At 40.7% G+C, this 16,758-nt stretch overlaps 1 protein-coding gene and 1 long non-coding RNA gene across 2 annotated transcripts in view; both read right to left on the reverse strand.

Annotated features, from left to right (window-relative positions):
* Positions 1–803: 803 nt before the first annotated feature.
* Positions 804–3,595, reverse strand: LOC123967791. The gene is made up of 2 exons (XR_006824346.1): positions 3,551–3,595; positions 804–1,838 (listed from the first exon to the last, which is right to left on the reverse strand). It is a non-coding gene; the product is annotated as an uncharacterized LOC123967791 (long non-coding RNA).
* A 3,313-nt stretch (positions 3,596–6,908) lies between these two features.
* LOC123983745 (ribonuclease inhibitor-like) overlaps positions 6,909–16,758 on the reverse strand; it is a gene marked incomplete at its 3' end in the record, with an annotated part of 13,718 nt that continues 3,868 nt past the window's right edge. The window contains exons 3-6 of the mRNA XM_046070095.1: positions 10,808–10,981; positions 8,810–8,983; positions 7,624–7,797; positions 6,909–6,960 (exon numbers count right to left, since the gene is read on the reverse strand). Of these exons, the coding sequence (XP_045926051.1) occupies positions 6,909–6,960; positions 7,624–7,797; positions 8,810–8,983; positions 10,808–10,981 (574 nt within the window). The remainder of the gene's footprint in view (positions 6,961–7,623; positions 7,798–8,809; positions 8,984–10,807; positions 10,982–16,758) is intronic.

Raw genomic sequence — 16,758 nt, forward strand, 5'->3', positions numbered from 1 at the left:
TAGTGTCCAGTATCTGTTATATAGTCTGCTTGTCATGTCAAGTCTCTGTTTTCCTCTGCTCTCTCTCTCTGCCTCGTTAGTCTCATGTCTGTCACCTGTGTTGCTCCCGCCCTGCTCGTTAGTCCCTGTGTATATATACACCTGGTGTTTCTGTCTTGTCCTTGTCTGGTCATTGTTCATGTTACCCCCAGTCTGTCGTGTGTGTACTCTCTACCTGTAACCAGCCTTGCTCGTCTCGTCTCCCTGTACTTTTGGATTTCAGTTATTCAGCCACTCACCTGTAAGTGTGCTCGCTTTTGTTTGTTTATTAAAACCCCTTGTTGAACTATACCTGCTCCACTCTGTGTCCTGCGTTTGGGTCCTCCAACCTGCCTCCACACCACAATCGTGACAGAATGACCGGACAAGACAGAAACACCAGGTATATATACACAGGGACTAATGAGCAGGTTGGGAGCAACACAGGTGAAAGACATGAGACTAACGAGGCAGAGAGAGAGAGCAGAGGAAAATAGAGACTTGACATGACAAGCAGACTATATAACAGATACTGGACACTAGACAGGACAGAACCCAAAACTCAACATACCAAGGCAGATACCAAACTCAAAAGTAAACACAAAGGATGGCCAACCGGCAGAGCGTGACAGTCTGTTCCAGAGTCTTGACTGAAAACTAAAGGGGACTTTTAGAGGAGAGCCTTTCCCGATTTTATTTGACTTTTTGGAGCAGCTGCTGAAAATTAGCAACACTAGCAACGAATCTTCCTTAGTCCCAAATAAAAATCTGGATATCCAGAGAAGTAATTCAATAACTGGGCTTTATTTACACCAACATGCAGGACATTTATATTTATATTAGCATGATTAGGGAAGTTTTCATTACATGAGAAGGAAGATGGGATTTGAATATCAGGATTTGTGTTCGTTCTGCAACAATATAAACTGAAATGAGAAAACAGGACAAATATACACAAGTAAATAATCTTAATCACTAATAATGACACTAAAGTTTAGAGTTAGTACTTACATATAATTTTTTTGCTGATTAATTTAATGTCAAAATAAAAACATATCCTATAACAAGTTATTAAAATGTTCTGGTGTTCAGTGTGTCATCAAGGTTTAAAACAGCACTGGCTTTTCACTAACATCCAGATACATATCAGTGACTAAAAACGACTCTAATCAATATTTTCATATTAACAATGGATTAGATAACGACGTGAAAGTGAAAGAGGTCTTTCATAGTGACAAACCTGCAGATAAGTGTCACCAGACTTTGCAGTTCTTTAGTTCAGTTTTCTGCAACAACACAATCTGTTGGGATAAAATAGACTATTTCGTAAAATAGACTATTTCGGTCAGATATTATTGATATTATTATTAGTGCAGAATTATATATTTGTTTACTTTTAAAATAAAGTCCAGGTCCAGCTGGAGGAGATGGCTGAGTGTGGAGCAGAAGGAGTGGAGGAGTCTCAGTGTGTCTGCAGAAACTGTGACAGAGCAGCAGCAGAGCAGTCCAGATCCACTGATGATACTCTGTCACATTCAGAGGAACACACAGGGATGATGGTGGACTTGACTTTGTGTCTGACAGTGGAGCTGATCTCAGAGCAGTTCAGGCTGCAGCACTGTTGTGATTCCTCTGTCAGTCACCGCTGGATGAAGCTCTCCCCTCCACTCTACCTCCCAGTAACATGGCCCAGTCAGAGCTTCTCCACACTCAAGCTGATGCTGCTGCTTCAACCTCTCTGGATTGTCAGGACACAACTGAACCCCTCTCAACACCACTACCTTTCTCATCACTCACACTCTGACGGAGATCACTTCCATCTGATGAGAGAATAAGACAGACAGCAGAAGTCATAAATCAGAGTTTACAGAGCATTGCACAGCATTTAGCATTGCACAGCCCTGATTGATCCGAACTTCATTCAGAAACCAAACATTTTAAAAGTGGTTGTCCTGCTGACTTGCTGGCAGACTGGACAAAGCATGAATTCACATTGACATCATGTTGTAAACATTTCAGCATAATTTTTAACCCTTCGTTGCAATTAAATCATAGCAAAATCTTTACTTTGGTTTCATACCGCTGTAGTAATTGCCGGCTGTGTTTACTCGCAATATCGCATTGTGTATGAACACTGGAAGATAGTCAAGCGATAAAACCCAAGCGAGGATTTACTTTGCGTTTGTTCTGAATTTAAATTAATACTGTTTAGAACAATACTGTTCTAAACACCACCATGGACTGACTCCAACCTTCTACTGACCTCAGAGTCTCCAGTCTACAGTGTGGACTCTCCAGAAGATCACACAGCAGTTTCACTCCTGAATCCTGCAGCTTGTTGTTAATCAGCTCCAGCTCTCTCAAATGGGAGGGGTTGGACTTCAGAGCTGAGGCCAGAGAAGCACAGCTGATCTCTGACAAACTGCAGCCCCACAATCTGAATAAAGAATAAATTATGTAACTTCAGAAGACAATGTTCCTGCTTGAAATCATTGTGTTACAGAGCTGAAGAAGGTTTAGAAAGCATAAGTTTAGCTGAAACATTATTTATTTATTCAATGTATGTATTTATTTTTTTTATCATAATTTATTTAAACAAATGTAAGATGTGAAATATAAGATAAAAAGCATGAGATTAATAGGTTCAGAGTGAATTTTCTTGTTATATTAAAGTTTTAAATGTAGAGCTCAACAATGCTCTGCCACAGTCAATGGACTAAAGCAGTGAAGAAGAAAATAGACTTTAGCCCTCAGTGTAGATCAGTATAATGTCAGCTTTATGTCTGCGGTTTAGTATCACCACAACTTTCACATAAAATTAATCTAAGCACAAAAGTAAAAAAACATGTCTGACCTCAGAGCTTCCAGTATACAGTGTGGATTCTTCAGAAAACCACACAGCAGCTTTGCTCCTGAATCCTGCAACTTGTTTCCACCCAGCTCCAGCTCTCTCAGATGGGAGGGGTTGGACTTCAGAGCTGAAGCCAGAGAAGCACAGCTGATCTCTGACAAACTGCAATCCCACAATCTGAATGAAGAATAAATTATGTGACTTTAGAAGATAATGTTCCTCCTCAAAATCATTCAGGATTTATAATCTTTTCAGAGTCAGTATAAGCATAATATAGCTTCACAACAATGTTGGAAATTAAATAATGAATATAACTGTTGTTGTCTGACAGTTGAAAAAGAGATTATTTATTTAATGTATGTATATTTTTTCTATAATTTATCTAAACATAAACAAGATCTGAAATATAAACTAAAAAGCACGAGATTAATAGGTTCAGAGTGAATTATCCAGTGTAGATTTTTCTTGTTATATTAAGGTTTTAAATGTGAGCTCAACATTGCTCTGCCACAGTCAAGAAGAAAACAGACATTAATAACACTAAGATACTCAGTGTGGATCAATGTAATATCAGGCATATGTCTGCAGTTTAGTGTCATCACATCTTTCGCATCATATTAATCTCAGCACAGAAGTATCACTGCTGAAACCAGCATGGACTGACTCCAACCCTCTACTGACCTCAGAGTCTCCAGTCTACAGTGTGGACTCTCCAGAAGATCACACAGCAGCTTCACTCCTGAATCCTGCAGCTTGTTGTCACTCAGGTCCAGCTCTCTCAGATGGGAGGGGTTGGACTTCAGAGCTGAGGCCAGAGAAGCACAGCTGATCTCTGACAAACTGCAGCCCCACAATCTGAATAAAGAATAAATCAAATAACTTCAGATGACAATGTTCCTGCTTGAAACAACATGATGAATCACATTCAGATGTGCCCCTGCATTCTGGACCATTTGTAGGAGTTTCACCACATAAACTGGAAGACCCGCTAGAAGGGCATTGCCATAGTTGAGGCGAGAGATAACCATGGCCTGTACCAGAAGCTTGGTAGCGTACTGAGTTAGGTAGGGCATTATTTTTAAAAGACAATCCATGATCTGTGCTGAGACAGTAGGGTAATTTGGCGGGAAGAACAGGTAGAGTTGGATTTTATCTGCATAGCTGTAGTAGGAGAAATCATGCCAGCGAATGGTCGGCGCCAGTGAGGTGGTGTAAATTGAGAAGAGAACCAAGCTTTGGGGCACCAAGAATGGCAGTGAGATGAGGACAATTGTCCTTGCCAAAGCTCATTGTAGGAACGCCCAAAGAGGTAGGATTCAAACCACAGGAGTGCTTTGCCCAAGATACCCATTGCTGAGAATGCAGACAGCAGGATGCTGTGTCAAAGGGAGGTGATAGGTCTGGCAGAAAAGCGCCAAGAACTGGGCTGCAGATCTAGCTGATCTTATGGCTTCTGTCACAGACAACAGAGCCATCTCAGTAGAGTGGTCACTCTTAAGGCTGACAAACTTTAATCAAGGAGGTCAGTCTGTGAGAGGAATTCTTAGACCTGCTTGAAGACCGCCCTTTTAAAGTTTTGGATAGAAATGGTAGAAGTAAAACTGGCAGATAGTTCTCAACTATTTGTTTAACACTTCTGTCTTTGAAGAAGGAGGCAAAGGTATCGGTGGACAGGTTTGTGACTCGTGTAGGCAGAGGAGGATGTAGTAGAGATTTAAAAGTAGAAAATAATTTCTGTAAGTCAGTGGCGCTGTTGTTTCTGTTATCATAGAACACAGTTATGACAGCTCTAATACTGGCTGAGAAGGAGGATAGTAGTGTGTGGTAGCCTTTGAGGTCGGCAGGGTCTGTTTTTTTAGCATTTACTCTCAGCTGCTCTGAGATCGGTACCCAGCAAATGGATCATATTAATAAGCCACAGGTGGGGCTGGTAATCCTGTACAACCAGGCCAGAAACATGCTGACAAAATAGGTCAAAGCAGCAAAGAGAAGCCACTCTGATGGCCCTGCGTCAATGTGGAGAGGCCTGATGGACATCCCCAAATACAGATGACCATACCCCTACACCACATGTGTCATTTTATGTGCCTCGCGAAAGCTTTAAAGATTCATGATTGTCCTAAAATAAGTCTATGCTGCCATAAACTACATCTCCCACAATGCATGTTGATTTTGTGACATGAGACGTGACGGCATTCCACCACTAGATTGCGATGTTTCCACACCCACTACAGTAGTTTTTCGACAAGTGAAGATGAGAAATGTATACAAACAATCCCTAAATGTCCAAGACGAGAAAAATTGAGGCAGGAGGAAGGCAATTTCATGAATGGTGGGAAAGTGAATACATGTTTGTGCTTCAAGGAGAAAAACTGGTAGGCTAGGCCTATGTCGAGGCAGTATCAGTGATGATAAGCCCGCATTTCACCCCTCTCCCACTCGAACATCAAACAGCCACCCCTCCCCACTGACACCCCACCTGCACTCTGGATCTTTGATAAGGGCGTGTATCTGCTCTTTCAAAGATTGTGTCATCATCCTGCTGGGCTCAGCTGGCCCCCATCTTCACAAAGATCATCATATCACTGGAGCTATGTGAAGTTCCCTCCTGCTTCATGTGCTCCACTATTATCCCGATCTCCTAAAAGATCCTCCATAACAGGATTAAATGACAACAGGCCTCTCATCCTGTCATCCATGGTAATCAAGTCCTTTGAAAGACTGGTGTTGGCCAACCTGCAGGACATGGACGGTGCCTACCAGGCAAACAAGTCAGTGGATAATACAGTCAACATAAGACCACATTACATCTTGCAGCACCTTGACTTTCCAGGGACATATGCAAGGATCCTGTTTGTGGGCTTCAGCTTGGCATTCAACCCTTTCATCCTGGAGATCCTCCATACCAAACTCAACCAGTTTGCTTATTGCAGGAGCCTGGGCAACAGCATGCACCTGAGAGGAGGGAGGAGCCAAAAGCACAAAAGTGCTGTTTTCCTATAGGCTGTGCTCTCTTTATGGGCAGCCTTAACATATCCTCATGGCCTTCATACCTTTTGAGTTAGGTTTGGGTTTTTACCTGTTACAACACTCACACACATACTTTCATGCATCCACACAGGCCCCACACTATCCACTATCCCCACATGCAACCATTTCTCCCCACTCCACTGTATTTCCCTGTTATTAAATTAATTAATTTGGATTTTGGAACTTCTGTGTGTGTGTGGACTCCCTGAGGCAAATTTGTAACAACGAGTATAATACAAGCCTTCCATCTGCAGTTTAGTGTCAACACAACTTTCACATCGTATTAAGGGCTGTGTCCACCAAAACGTTTTTTGTCAGCTGAAAACGCCAACTGCTCTTCTGAGGCGCAGCGTTTTCTCCTCCTGCTTTGCTTGCTATGATACATAAAATCCATGGTTGCAAGTAGTTCTACCTAACTTCACTGGATGTAAAAATGTCAACACAGAGCAGAGTACTTGCTTCTGTATGAAGAGAAGGCTGAAGCAGGTAGAGAGAGAGGACGGACTTGCCGTGTCTGGGTTTATGATTTTATGGGCAAGGAAACGTCTCAGTGAGTCCACGAGGATGAGGCCCAGTTCCAGGATAGCAACCGTTGCTACGGTGTGGTATTTGTCCCGCCCCTCCTCTATGTAACTGGACGGCTGGGTAAAATGTGAAAGTGACGAGTGCAGCGTTTTTCCCAAAGTTGAACATTTTTCAACTCACGGTGACCGAAAAAAATGCTCAGTGCAGAAATGATGCTCAACTTCTCGTCACTCTGCTGGCGTTTTTACCAGCTTGGAAAAATGCGCTGCTCCCATTGGAATGAATTGAAAAAAGACGCTGGCATCAGAAAAAAATGCTTTGGTGGACATGGGCCCTTATAAAGTAAAAAAAAGGTCTCTGACCTCAGAGTCTCCAGTCTACAGTGTGGATTCTCCAGAAAACCACACAGCAGCTTCACTCCTGAATCCTGCAGCTTGTTTCCACCAAGCTCCAGCTCTCTCAGATGGGAGGGATTGGACTTCAGAGCTGAAGCCAGAGAAGCACAGCTGATCTCTGACAAACTGCAATCCCACAATCTGAATAAAGAATAAATGATGTAACTTTAGAAGATAATGTTCCTCCTCAAAATCATTCAGGATTTATAATCTTTTCAGAGCTGAAGAAGGTTTAGAGTGTTTAAGTTTAGAAAATGGAAACTCCAAACTCCTGAACCCAACAGGATCCAGGTTCAAACTGTAAAATACAAAAACGTAAAAAGAGCTCTCATTATTATTAATAACAATGTGCTGCTACTTCAATAAAGAGGTCGTGACTTCACCTCTTAAACTCTGCAGCTCCACCAGTGGCTCCATCTATACATGCTGCTGTGCAGCCAAACACAAATAAAAACCCACAGAAACTGATTGAAGATTCGACTCAAGAATCCAAAGTTTCCAAAGATGCCAAATATGTCAGGATGAATTTTGGGGAAATGGGAACAATAGACATCTACAATATTTATTTTATGAATAGTGGAGTCATAAAATCAATTATTGTCTGATAGTAGAAATGGAGATATAATGGAGGTTATATTAAGGTTAAAAATCAATGGACTAAACCAGTGAAGATGATAAATAGACTTTAGCATAAACATACTCAGTGTGGATCAGTATAATATCAGCCTTATGTCTGCAGTTTAGTGTCAACACAACTTTCACATCATAGAAATCTCAGCACAGAAGTAAAATATGGTGTCTGACCTCAGAGTCTCAATCCTACAGCTTGGACTCTCCAGAAAATCACACAGCAGATTCACTCCTGAATCCTGAACCTTGTTGTCACTCAGGTGCAGTGCTCTCAGATGGGACGGGTTGGACTTCAGAGCTGAGGCCAGAGAACCACAGCTGATCTCTGAAAAACTGCAAATACTCAATCTGAAAGAAGAATAAATGATGGAGTTAAAAATCTATAAATAATCCAATCACATGTGTTCAGGTTTTAAATGTGTTGCTCAACAATGCTATCTCCTAATCAATGAGCTTTTCCCTAAAATGAGTAGAGCCTTTTTCATTGTGTTATTGTGGATCATGATAATGTCAGCCTTCTACAGACATCATCATGTCAGCAAAACATTCATTTACCTATTCATGTCAACACAGATTAGTAATGTATGTGTAGGGGCTTGTTTAATAATATTCATGGGGTCCAAACATTGGGGGCCAAAATTCTGGACACCACAAGTTTAAATGGCTGTATTTGGATTAAGACCTTATTATACGGTTAAAATTGGGTTAGGAGTTGGTTTAGGCTTAAGAGTAGATATGTAGTTTAAATGTTGTGGTTAGGGAAAGGAGCCAGGGAAGGCATCACGTCAATGATGCTTGCCTTTTGTGTGGGAGACCTGGGTTCGATTCCCACTGTAAGACATCCACCATTGTGTCCCTGAGCAAGACACTTAACCCCTAGTTGCTCCAGAGGCATGTGACCGGTGACATGTATAGCAATTGTAAGTCGCTTTGGATAAAAGCGTGAGCTAAAAGAATAAATGTTAATGTAAATTAATGGTCCCATAAAAACAGTGACACACGGCTGTATGCGTGTTCTGAGGGATTAATATCAGTGATCAGACATTTATGAAGACACATTGAAGTTAAAAGGAATAAAAGAAATAAATGTACTTCAGCAAAAAACGTTATCAATTTAAAACAGATATTAGTTCAGAGGATCTTCTGGATACAGATATGACCATTTACCAGAAATGATAAGTATTACAGTTTTTTTTTTTTTTAAATAAGTCATTTGTGACTGCAGAACTTAATACAAGAAACATGAAAATATGAATAAAAGAAAATTACAACTTTATGTAGGTAAGATATGTTTGAACATAAATAAGTTCCAATTGTTCATTCAAGATCTACAATAGTAACAGACAGTGAGTGAACTGACCCCAGAGTCTTCAGTCTACATTGTGGACTCTCCAGAAAACCACACAGCAGTTTCACCTCTGAATCCTGCAGCTTGTTGTCACTCAGCTCCAGCATTCTCAGATGGGAGGGGTTGGACTTCAAAGCTGAGGCCAGAGAACCACAGCTGATCTCTGACAAACTGCAGCGAATCAATCTGTATTAAGAATAAATGATGCAGATAAAAATCCACATACAATCCATTCAGATGTGTTCAGGTTTTAACTGTGTAGTGATGTAAGAGAGTGAGTGACGTTGTCATTGTGTTATTGTGGATCATCATGTCAGCCTTCTACAGACATCATCCAAATGTCATTCATACACCTATTCATGTCAACACAGATTAATAACATGCTGCTGATCTCAAGCCATCATCTAGGGTGGTAAACTATTTAATATGTGATTATCATATTGATTTATTTTTTTTTACTTAAGCCTGGCTCAGTCATAAAGATAATTTTAGCCTAAATTAATTCACTTACAATAGACTTTATTTTTCCCGTGGGAAATTCATTTTGGGCTCAGTGATGCTGGGTTCATTAGAAACAATAAATTTCCATTCTACAAACAGACATCTGAAAACATTTTTAAACGTTTCACCAAGTTGCCAACATTGCACATGGCCACATATTGCACATCACTGTACCTCCACTGCTCTCCTAACATTATTCCATGGAATGAAGCAGTATGTAGCACATGGACTATTTTTTGGGTCTTTAACAGACTCTTAATTCTACTTGTTATAGTGTACAACTCTCCGTGTCATTATTCAGAATATTTATCTGTATTCCTAGAATTTTTGTCCTTAAAAGAATATCGAGCCCGTTCTCATCTCAGGACGTCATATACCGACGATTAGAGAAAGAGTGACACAGCGTAGTCTCTATGAGACGCTTCAGGAAGCCTCTCTATGAGACGCTCTGGGGTGTCCCGTACAGACCGGAAGTGCTAGTTAGCTATCAGTAGCTAGTTAGCTACATTCGTGATAAAAGTGTTGACAGCCCCCCGAAGCCCCTACCCTCATCAGAAATGTTAGTACCTAAAAGCTAAGTCACTGACTTAGGTTTAGGTTGATGTGCTAACAGGTAGGGTTAGCCTCCCATGTGCTGCTGTAACGTAGCAAACAAGGGCGTTTCAGATCGATGCTGAAGGGTACCTTTAGCGTAAAATACTTAAGCATCAGTTATGACGCATTGAGATGAGAATGTGTTGAAATATCATCACTTGTGTAGGTGATTTTAATATTCATGTTGATGAAATGAAGATATTCCATCGGTGGTTGATTTAATATTATGTCTCAATATACAGCTGCATCTCAGAAAATTAGAAAAGAAAAAAGAAAAGTAATATGTTTTTTTTCCCCTGATTTAAGGAAAAAGGTGAACCTTCCTACATTCATTGCACTAAAAGTGAAATATTTCTTTGTTTTAGCTGTATATGAAAAGTGCTGAGGTCACTTCTGTTATTAGCTGGCGCTATATAAAAAATGCTAAGAAAGATTTTTCCAAAAAATTCCAAGATGGACAATATGTAATAAATATTAAATAATTATTACATAGCTTTACAGAGCTCTTCAACACCTGTCCTAGCACTTCTGGTGCTCATTTCAAACTACAGATTTAGACTCTCCTCATCACCACTGTCGTCTCTATCTAGATGCAGCTGTCAGCTCCTATATTTGAGTTTAAGAGTGTGTTTGTGTCTCTGTGTGAGAGAGATGGGCTTTATGTATAGCAGTTCCTGTAAAATGCTGTGTTTTACATTCATGCTGGATGTAAAATTTTAAATGTTGATTTATTTTTGCAGCACATTGTAATAAATCTTACAGTTTAATTAATTAATAATTCAGAGCCAAACTGCTCAGACTGACAAACTTGAAAAAAGACCTATTGTGATTTGTGCTCAGACAAACCCAGAAAACAAGAGAACTGAAGGTAACATTCAGGTATGCATTAGACAAGAGTAGAATACATGAACTGACCCCAGAGTCTCCACTCTACAGTTTGGACTCTCCAGTCCAGCAGACAGCAGCTTCACTCCTGAATCCGGCAAATTGTTGTGACTCAGGTCCAGCAGTCTCAGATGGGAGGGGTTAGACTTCAAAGCTGAGGCCACAACTTCACAGTGAGTCTCTGAGAGTCCACAGAAGGAAAGTCTGTGATGACAGATAAAGTATAATAAAATCTGACACTTTATTATATAAATGGATCAACATAATGAACCACAAATTACTGCTTTAGACACAAATGTTTGACAAATGACTGTAATGTGAACATGTCATATTGTGTAACATGTCATATTGTGATTAACAGGGTGCTGTGATTTTTGTTTATTAAACTTTATTATAACAATTCAATGAGCTGTCAAATCACTGCAGGTTGTAACTACACTTGTATGTATTCATGCAGTCATGTGCTTGTGTGTGTTTTGTGCATCTTTGATGCATCTTTTTATGTCAGTCCATCTGTTTTCATCTCCCCTTAAGTTAATTTAATGACTGCTAAAGATGTATTATATTTATATGTAGCTTTGTTTAGAAATGGCACAGAAAAAAACACATTGTCTGACAGTTTGTATTTGTAAAGTGTAAACAATAATTTCTCACATTAAGGTGACCAGATGGAAAAACTGAGAAAATGGTACAAACTATCAGTGAACATTACTAAAGTAGCTTTGGAATTTACCAGTTTACAGACCAGTCCATTCAAATAGTACCAGAGAGAGAGCTTCCTTAGTGTTTATAAATCAAGCTCATATCTAATTTAGCAAAACATGAAATGATGGAAAGGGAGATCTTCTGTTCGATCTTCAAAAGGCAGGATGGGCTCCCCTCACAATTCAGGATATTGTATTTACTGGGGAAATAGACAGAACAGGACTTAATATGAAACAGCTCAGAAACTGCTGAGAAATTAATAGCAAGTAAAGTATGAAAGCTTTAATGTAAATAAAACTAATTGAAAATACAATTGATATTAGTCCCAGCAGATCACATGTATGAAAAATAACAATAAACAGACCCATTATAGAAAAGAGTGCAGACACTGTATCCACTGTAAAAAGTAAAATACTGTAGTGATAAAATGATGACTGTCAAAAACATTTTCAGCACAAGTCCTCAAGCTGGACTTGTATCAAGCGTCCATCACCCAAAGAAAGATAGTTAGAAGAAGATAGAAGATATCTGTGTCCCTAACGTGATATATATATATGTGTGTGTGTGTGTTTGTATAAAAATTCCCCCTCTCACCCTCCTGGTGGGGTGGTATGGGTCCCATCCTCAAGCTCGGGTCCTCTACCAGATTCCTGGGAGTTCGAGGGTTTTAGCGTGGTGATATTGCTGTCTGATCACAAGTGTTTTCAGTTTCGGTTTTCTTCCTCTGATGAAGAGCAGTGTGCTTGTCTCATTGAGTAGGCTACAAGTCAAATTATTTATTTATATTGGCCAAACTGTTTTTTAAAAATGAGCCAACGATTGGCCCATAAAGCGTCTGGCCTATACTGACATTGGGCTGGCCCAATCAAATCTCTTACAGCACCCAATCCCTCCCCTTCTGCTGGAGCTGTTGTGGGCCAAAATTAAAAAAATCGCCGCGTAGATATGAGCTAAAAAAATGATAAGCTAGTGATTACTGCATTACTTTCTATTATATTTTTATATTCTGAATTGTCACCTGGCATCTAAATTTTTTTCCTTCCCTTTATAAAAATAATGACATTTCCACCATAAATTGGTGCAGGAAATGTCTCCAGAATAAATAATTCTTAACTGAATTCAGATTAATTAAGCTTATTTATCATTGAGGTAAAAAGGTGCCATATGCACATTTGAAAAGACTTTAGGCTACTTCAGGCATGCCTGTATGTATGTAGACTCAGCTGGGATTAAATTAAATGAGAAAAGTTGATCTACAGGAGATACATATCTGACAGCCTTACTGCATTATATTACACTATATTCTTCTTATTTTGAATTGTCACCGGAGACATTTCCTCAAAAAATTGGTGCAAAGAAATTCACCAGAATGCAGAAAATTAAGTGTTTAAAGCCCAAATTTTTAAGGGGGAGGACGCCCAGCACCCCCAATTTAATATCAGTATTAACTATTATCAATAGTAACTATAAAATTCATAATAAATGTAGGCTATATACAGGTGCTGGTCATATAATTAGAATATCATCAAAAAGTTGATTTTTTTCAGTAATCCCATTCAAAAAGTGAAACTTGTATAATGTAAACATTCATTCCACACAGACTGATATATTTCAAGAGTTCATTCCTTTTAATTTTGATGATTATAACTGACAACTAATGAAAACCCCAAAATCAGTATCTCAGAAAATTAGAATATTGTGAAAAGGTTCAATATTGAAGACACATGATGCCAAACTCTAATCAGCTAATTAACTAAAAACACCTGTAAAGGCCTTTAAATTGTCTCTCAGTCTGGTTGGCTACACAATCATGGGGAAGACTGCTGACTTGACAGCTGTCCAAAAGACAACCATTGACACCTTGCACAAGGAGGGCAATACACAAAAGGTCATTGCTAAAGAGGCTGGCTGTTCACAGAGCTCTGTGTCCAAGCACATAATAGAGAAGTGAAGGGAAGGAAAAGATGTGGTAGAAAAAAGTGTAAAAGCAATAGGGATAACCACACCCTGGAGAGGATTGTGAAACAAAACCCATTCAAAAATGTGGGGGAGATTCACAAAGAGTGGACTGCAGCTGGAGTCAGTGCTTCAAGAACCACCACGCACAGACGTATGCAAGACATGGGTTTCAGCTGTTGCATTCCTTGTGTCAAGCTATGTTCTCTGATGAAAGTAAATTTTGCATTTTCTTTGGAAATCAAGGTCCCAGAGTCTGGTGGAAGAGAGGAGAGGCACAGAATCCACGTTGCTTGAAGTCCACTGTAAAGTTTCCACAGTCAGTGATGGTTTGGGGTGCCATGTCATCTGTTGGTGTTGGTCCACAGTGTTTTCTGAGGTCCAAAGTCAATGCAGCCGTCTACCAGGAAGTTTTAGAGCACTTCATGCTTCCTGCTGCTGACCATGGGACCATGGTATCCCTGTTCTTAATTGACCAGCAAACTCGCCTGACCTTAACCCTATAGAAAATCTATGGGTTATTGTGAAGAGGAAGATGCGATACGCCAGACCCAACAATGCAGAAGAGCTGAAGGCCACTATCAGAGCAACCTGGGCTCTCATAACACCTGAGCAGTGCCCCAGACGGATCGACTCCATGCCACGCTGCATTGCTGCAGTAATTCAGCAAAAGGGGCCCCAACTAAGTATTGAGTCCAGTATTGTTCCAGCTCATTCTAATGGCAGATGTTCCTGTACACTATGCCAGCTACCTGGTTATGGCGTTCCATGTATGCTGTTCCTGCCTGCATCTTACACGCTGCTGTTATGTGCTGTATGATCTCAGGGGCATCCTTGCACAGTCTGCACCTGGGGTCCTGTCCGGTGTGGTAGACCCCAGCCTCTATTGATCTCGTACTGAGTGCTTGTTCTTGTGCTGCTATGATTAGTGCTTCTGTGCTGTCCTTTAGTCAAGCCTTTTCCAGCCACTAGTAGGATTTCTTGATATCACCCACTTCTTCTATTTGTCGGTGGTACATGCCGTGCTGCGGCTTGTCTCTCCATGAAGGTTCTTCGTCTTCCTTGTCCTAACCCTTGTGTTTCTGTTGCCTGAGGTATTCACTTAGCTGTTGAATGAACATTCACTGTTGGTGGCTGTAGGACAGACTGTGGTATATTGTATATAGCTTTCCTCTGTGCCTTTCTCTCCTCATTCTGTTTACTAACCCCACATGCACACACCACATGATCTCTGAAGCTAACCAGATCTGGGGGAGAGTGATTTTTCTTGATCTTGAAATCACATGGCTTGAACCACCATCTTGATTCCAAAATCAGCTGGCCTCTAGCGCATTCTGAACCGGCGATTAGATCCACCCCCCCTCTTTTACTCTCTCCCACTCCTTTGTCTTTCACACACACACACACACGCTTGCTGGTTTGTTGTATGCTTTTCTATGTTTTAATTTTATTAGCTTTATTTCATTTGCTTAGAATAGTTAATAGTGATTTTCTCACTAAAGTTGTTGAGGATTGATCTATGCTTGAGTTGAATAAATGCTACCATAATTTCAAGAAGTCGCTGCCTGCGATTATTTGTATATAATGTTGTTGTAAGAGTTGGTTGCCACGACCAGTGTACCGATTCACCCTTCTCTGTTTGCCACCTACAGGTGGACAAACCCTCTTTTAGACCATATTTGGCTCATTTTTGGTTATTGGTCCCTGATTCCAGGGTGGTGCCCTGTATTTATTAATTATAATTAATAATTTTGAATATTAATCGTTTTATGAATATTTCTATAATATCTTTGATATTCAGCTAATAACCAAACCTGACCATATATTGAAAACCCCAACATCAGGACCGTCTGTCCTTGGGTTAACCATTCTGGGTGGGTCCCAACCGTTTGCAGTTGGTTCATTTGTACTGCCAGACGTTCATTGTCAGTGCAGTTAGTTTCTTCAGCCATTAGGTGTGGATCATGTCACGGCCTGGTGCTGTCCAGCTCTTCATACCTGCCGCTCTTTCTTGGATGTCTGCCATTGTAATGGTTACTGGATCTTATTCTGGGAGATTGCTGTGATCTGTTCTTAGATCCACTAGCCACTGAGCATTGGTGTTGTGTGATGCCTCTTTCTCCCATATGTTCTTCCAGTACTGTTCAGTCTCAGCTCTGGGTGGGTCTGATCTTGTGTTATTACCCTTCAACTGAGAGTACACTTTGGACGGTTCAGTGGAGAACATCCTGTTTATTTTCCTGGTTTCTGCTTCTCCCTTGTATCTCTTTAGGCGGGTAGCCAGAGCGGTAAGTCTTTGTTTGGCAGTCTCCAGTGCCTCAGGTATCAACAGCTTGTTGTAGTTCTTCTCCTTGCACCTTTCTGTGGCTCTGAGAGCTGACTAACTTCTCTTCGTGTTGCCTTGATCTTGGCTTCTAGCCTTCTCCTCCACGTAAGTCTTGTGGTGTTCATCTTATAGCCAAGTATCTCTAGGATTACTGTTGCTATGGCATACATCAGCTCATTGGTCTCGCTTATGGCTTTAATAGGGATAGGGATCTAACAGACTTTCAGAGGGTACTTTGTCACTTAGGCTTGGCAATCTTGGTCGTTGTACTTGGGGGTCCAGCTTGGTTATGATCTTCAATCGTAGGTCAGTCTGTGCTGTAAGGGCTGAGTGTGGGGATTATGATGATGATGATGACGACATCTCCCTACTGATTTGTTGTTTTCTGGTCTAGTCCATGAATGTCTTGATCCAGTAGCCCATTTGTCATCAGGTTGGCCTGGTTCCCTAGCACCTGACACGTTCCTTGTTGACCCGAGTTGGCTCAACTGGTAGCATGAAGCCTAAAGGTCCAACTGGATACCCTTGCCCTGACTGGGAATCAAACCCACGACCACCTGTACCAAAGTAAATGGGGGCTTATCCAGATTGGGCTTTGCCTGGAGGTTGTGGTTCAGCGGCATCAATCACATGGACGTACTGCGGTAAGCGTGTCGACTCATTTCTGTTTCCGGTGCCTGTGTGTTGGTACCGTGTTGTGCTGCTCTTGCTAAATAACAGTTACATTTGTTAGATTACAGCGGCCAACTGTCCGCTAAACACTTATTCTTTACAGTAATTTTGCCTAAGCACTCACAGTTCTTTCCATCTTTTAGTGACTGCTTCAATCTCATAGTTGTTCTAAAGTTTTGGTAGCTGACGCTACAGTACTTTAGCTTAGCCGTTAGCGACTTTAGCTTAGCAGCTAGCGATGGCTTCTCCTTCTCCCTCTCTCTCTCCCACTTTCTCCTGCTCGGTGTGTCAGATGTTCAGTTACTCCTCTGCCTCCTTTAGT

This window comes from Micropterus dolomieu, linkage group LG01 (genome assembly GCF_021292245.1).
Source record: "Micropterus dolomieu isolate WLL.071019.BEF.003 ecotype Adirondacks linkage group LG01, ASM2129224v1, whole genome shotgun sequence".
Lineage (NCBI taxonomy): Eukaryota > Metazoa > Chordata > Actinopteri > Centrarchiformes > Centrarchidae > Micropterus > Micropterus dolomieu.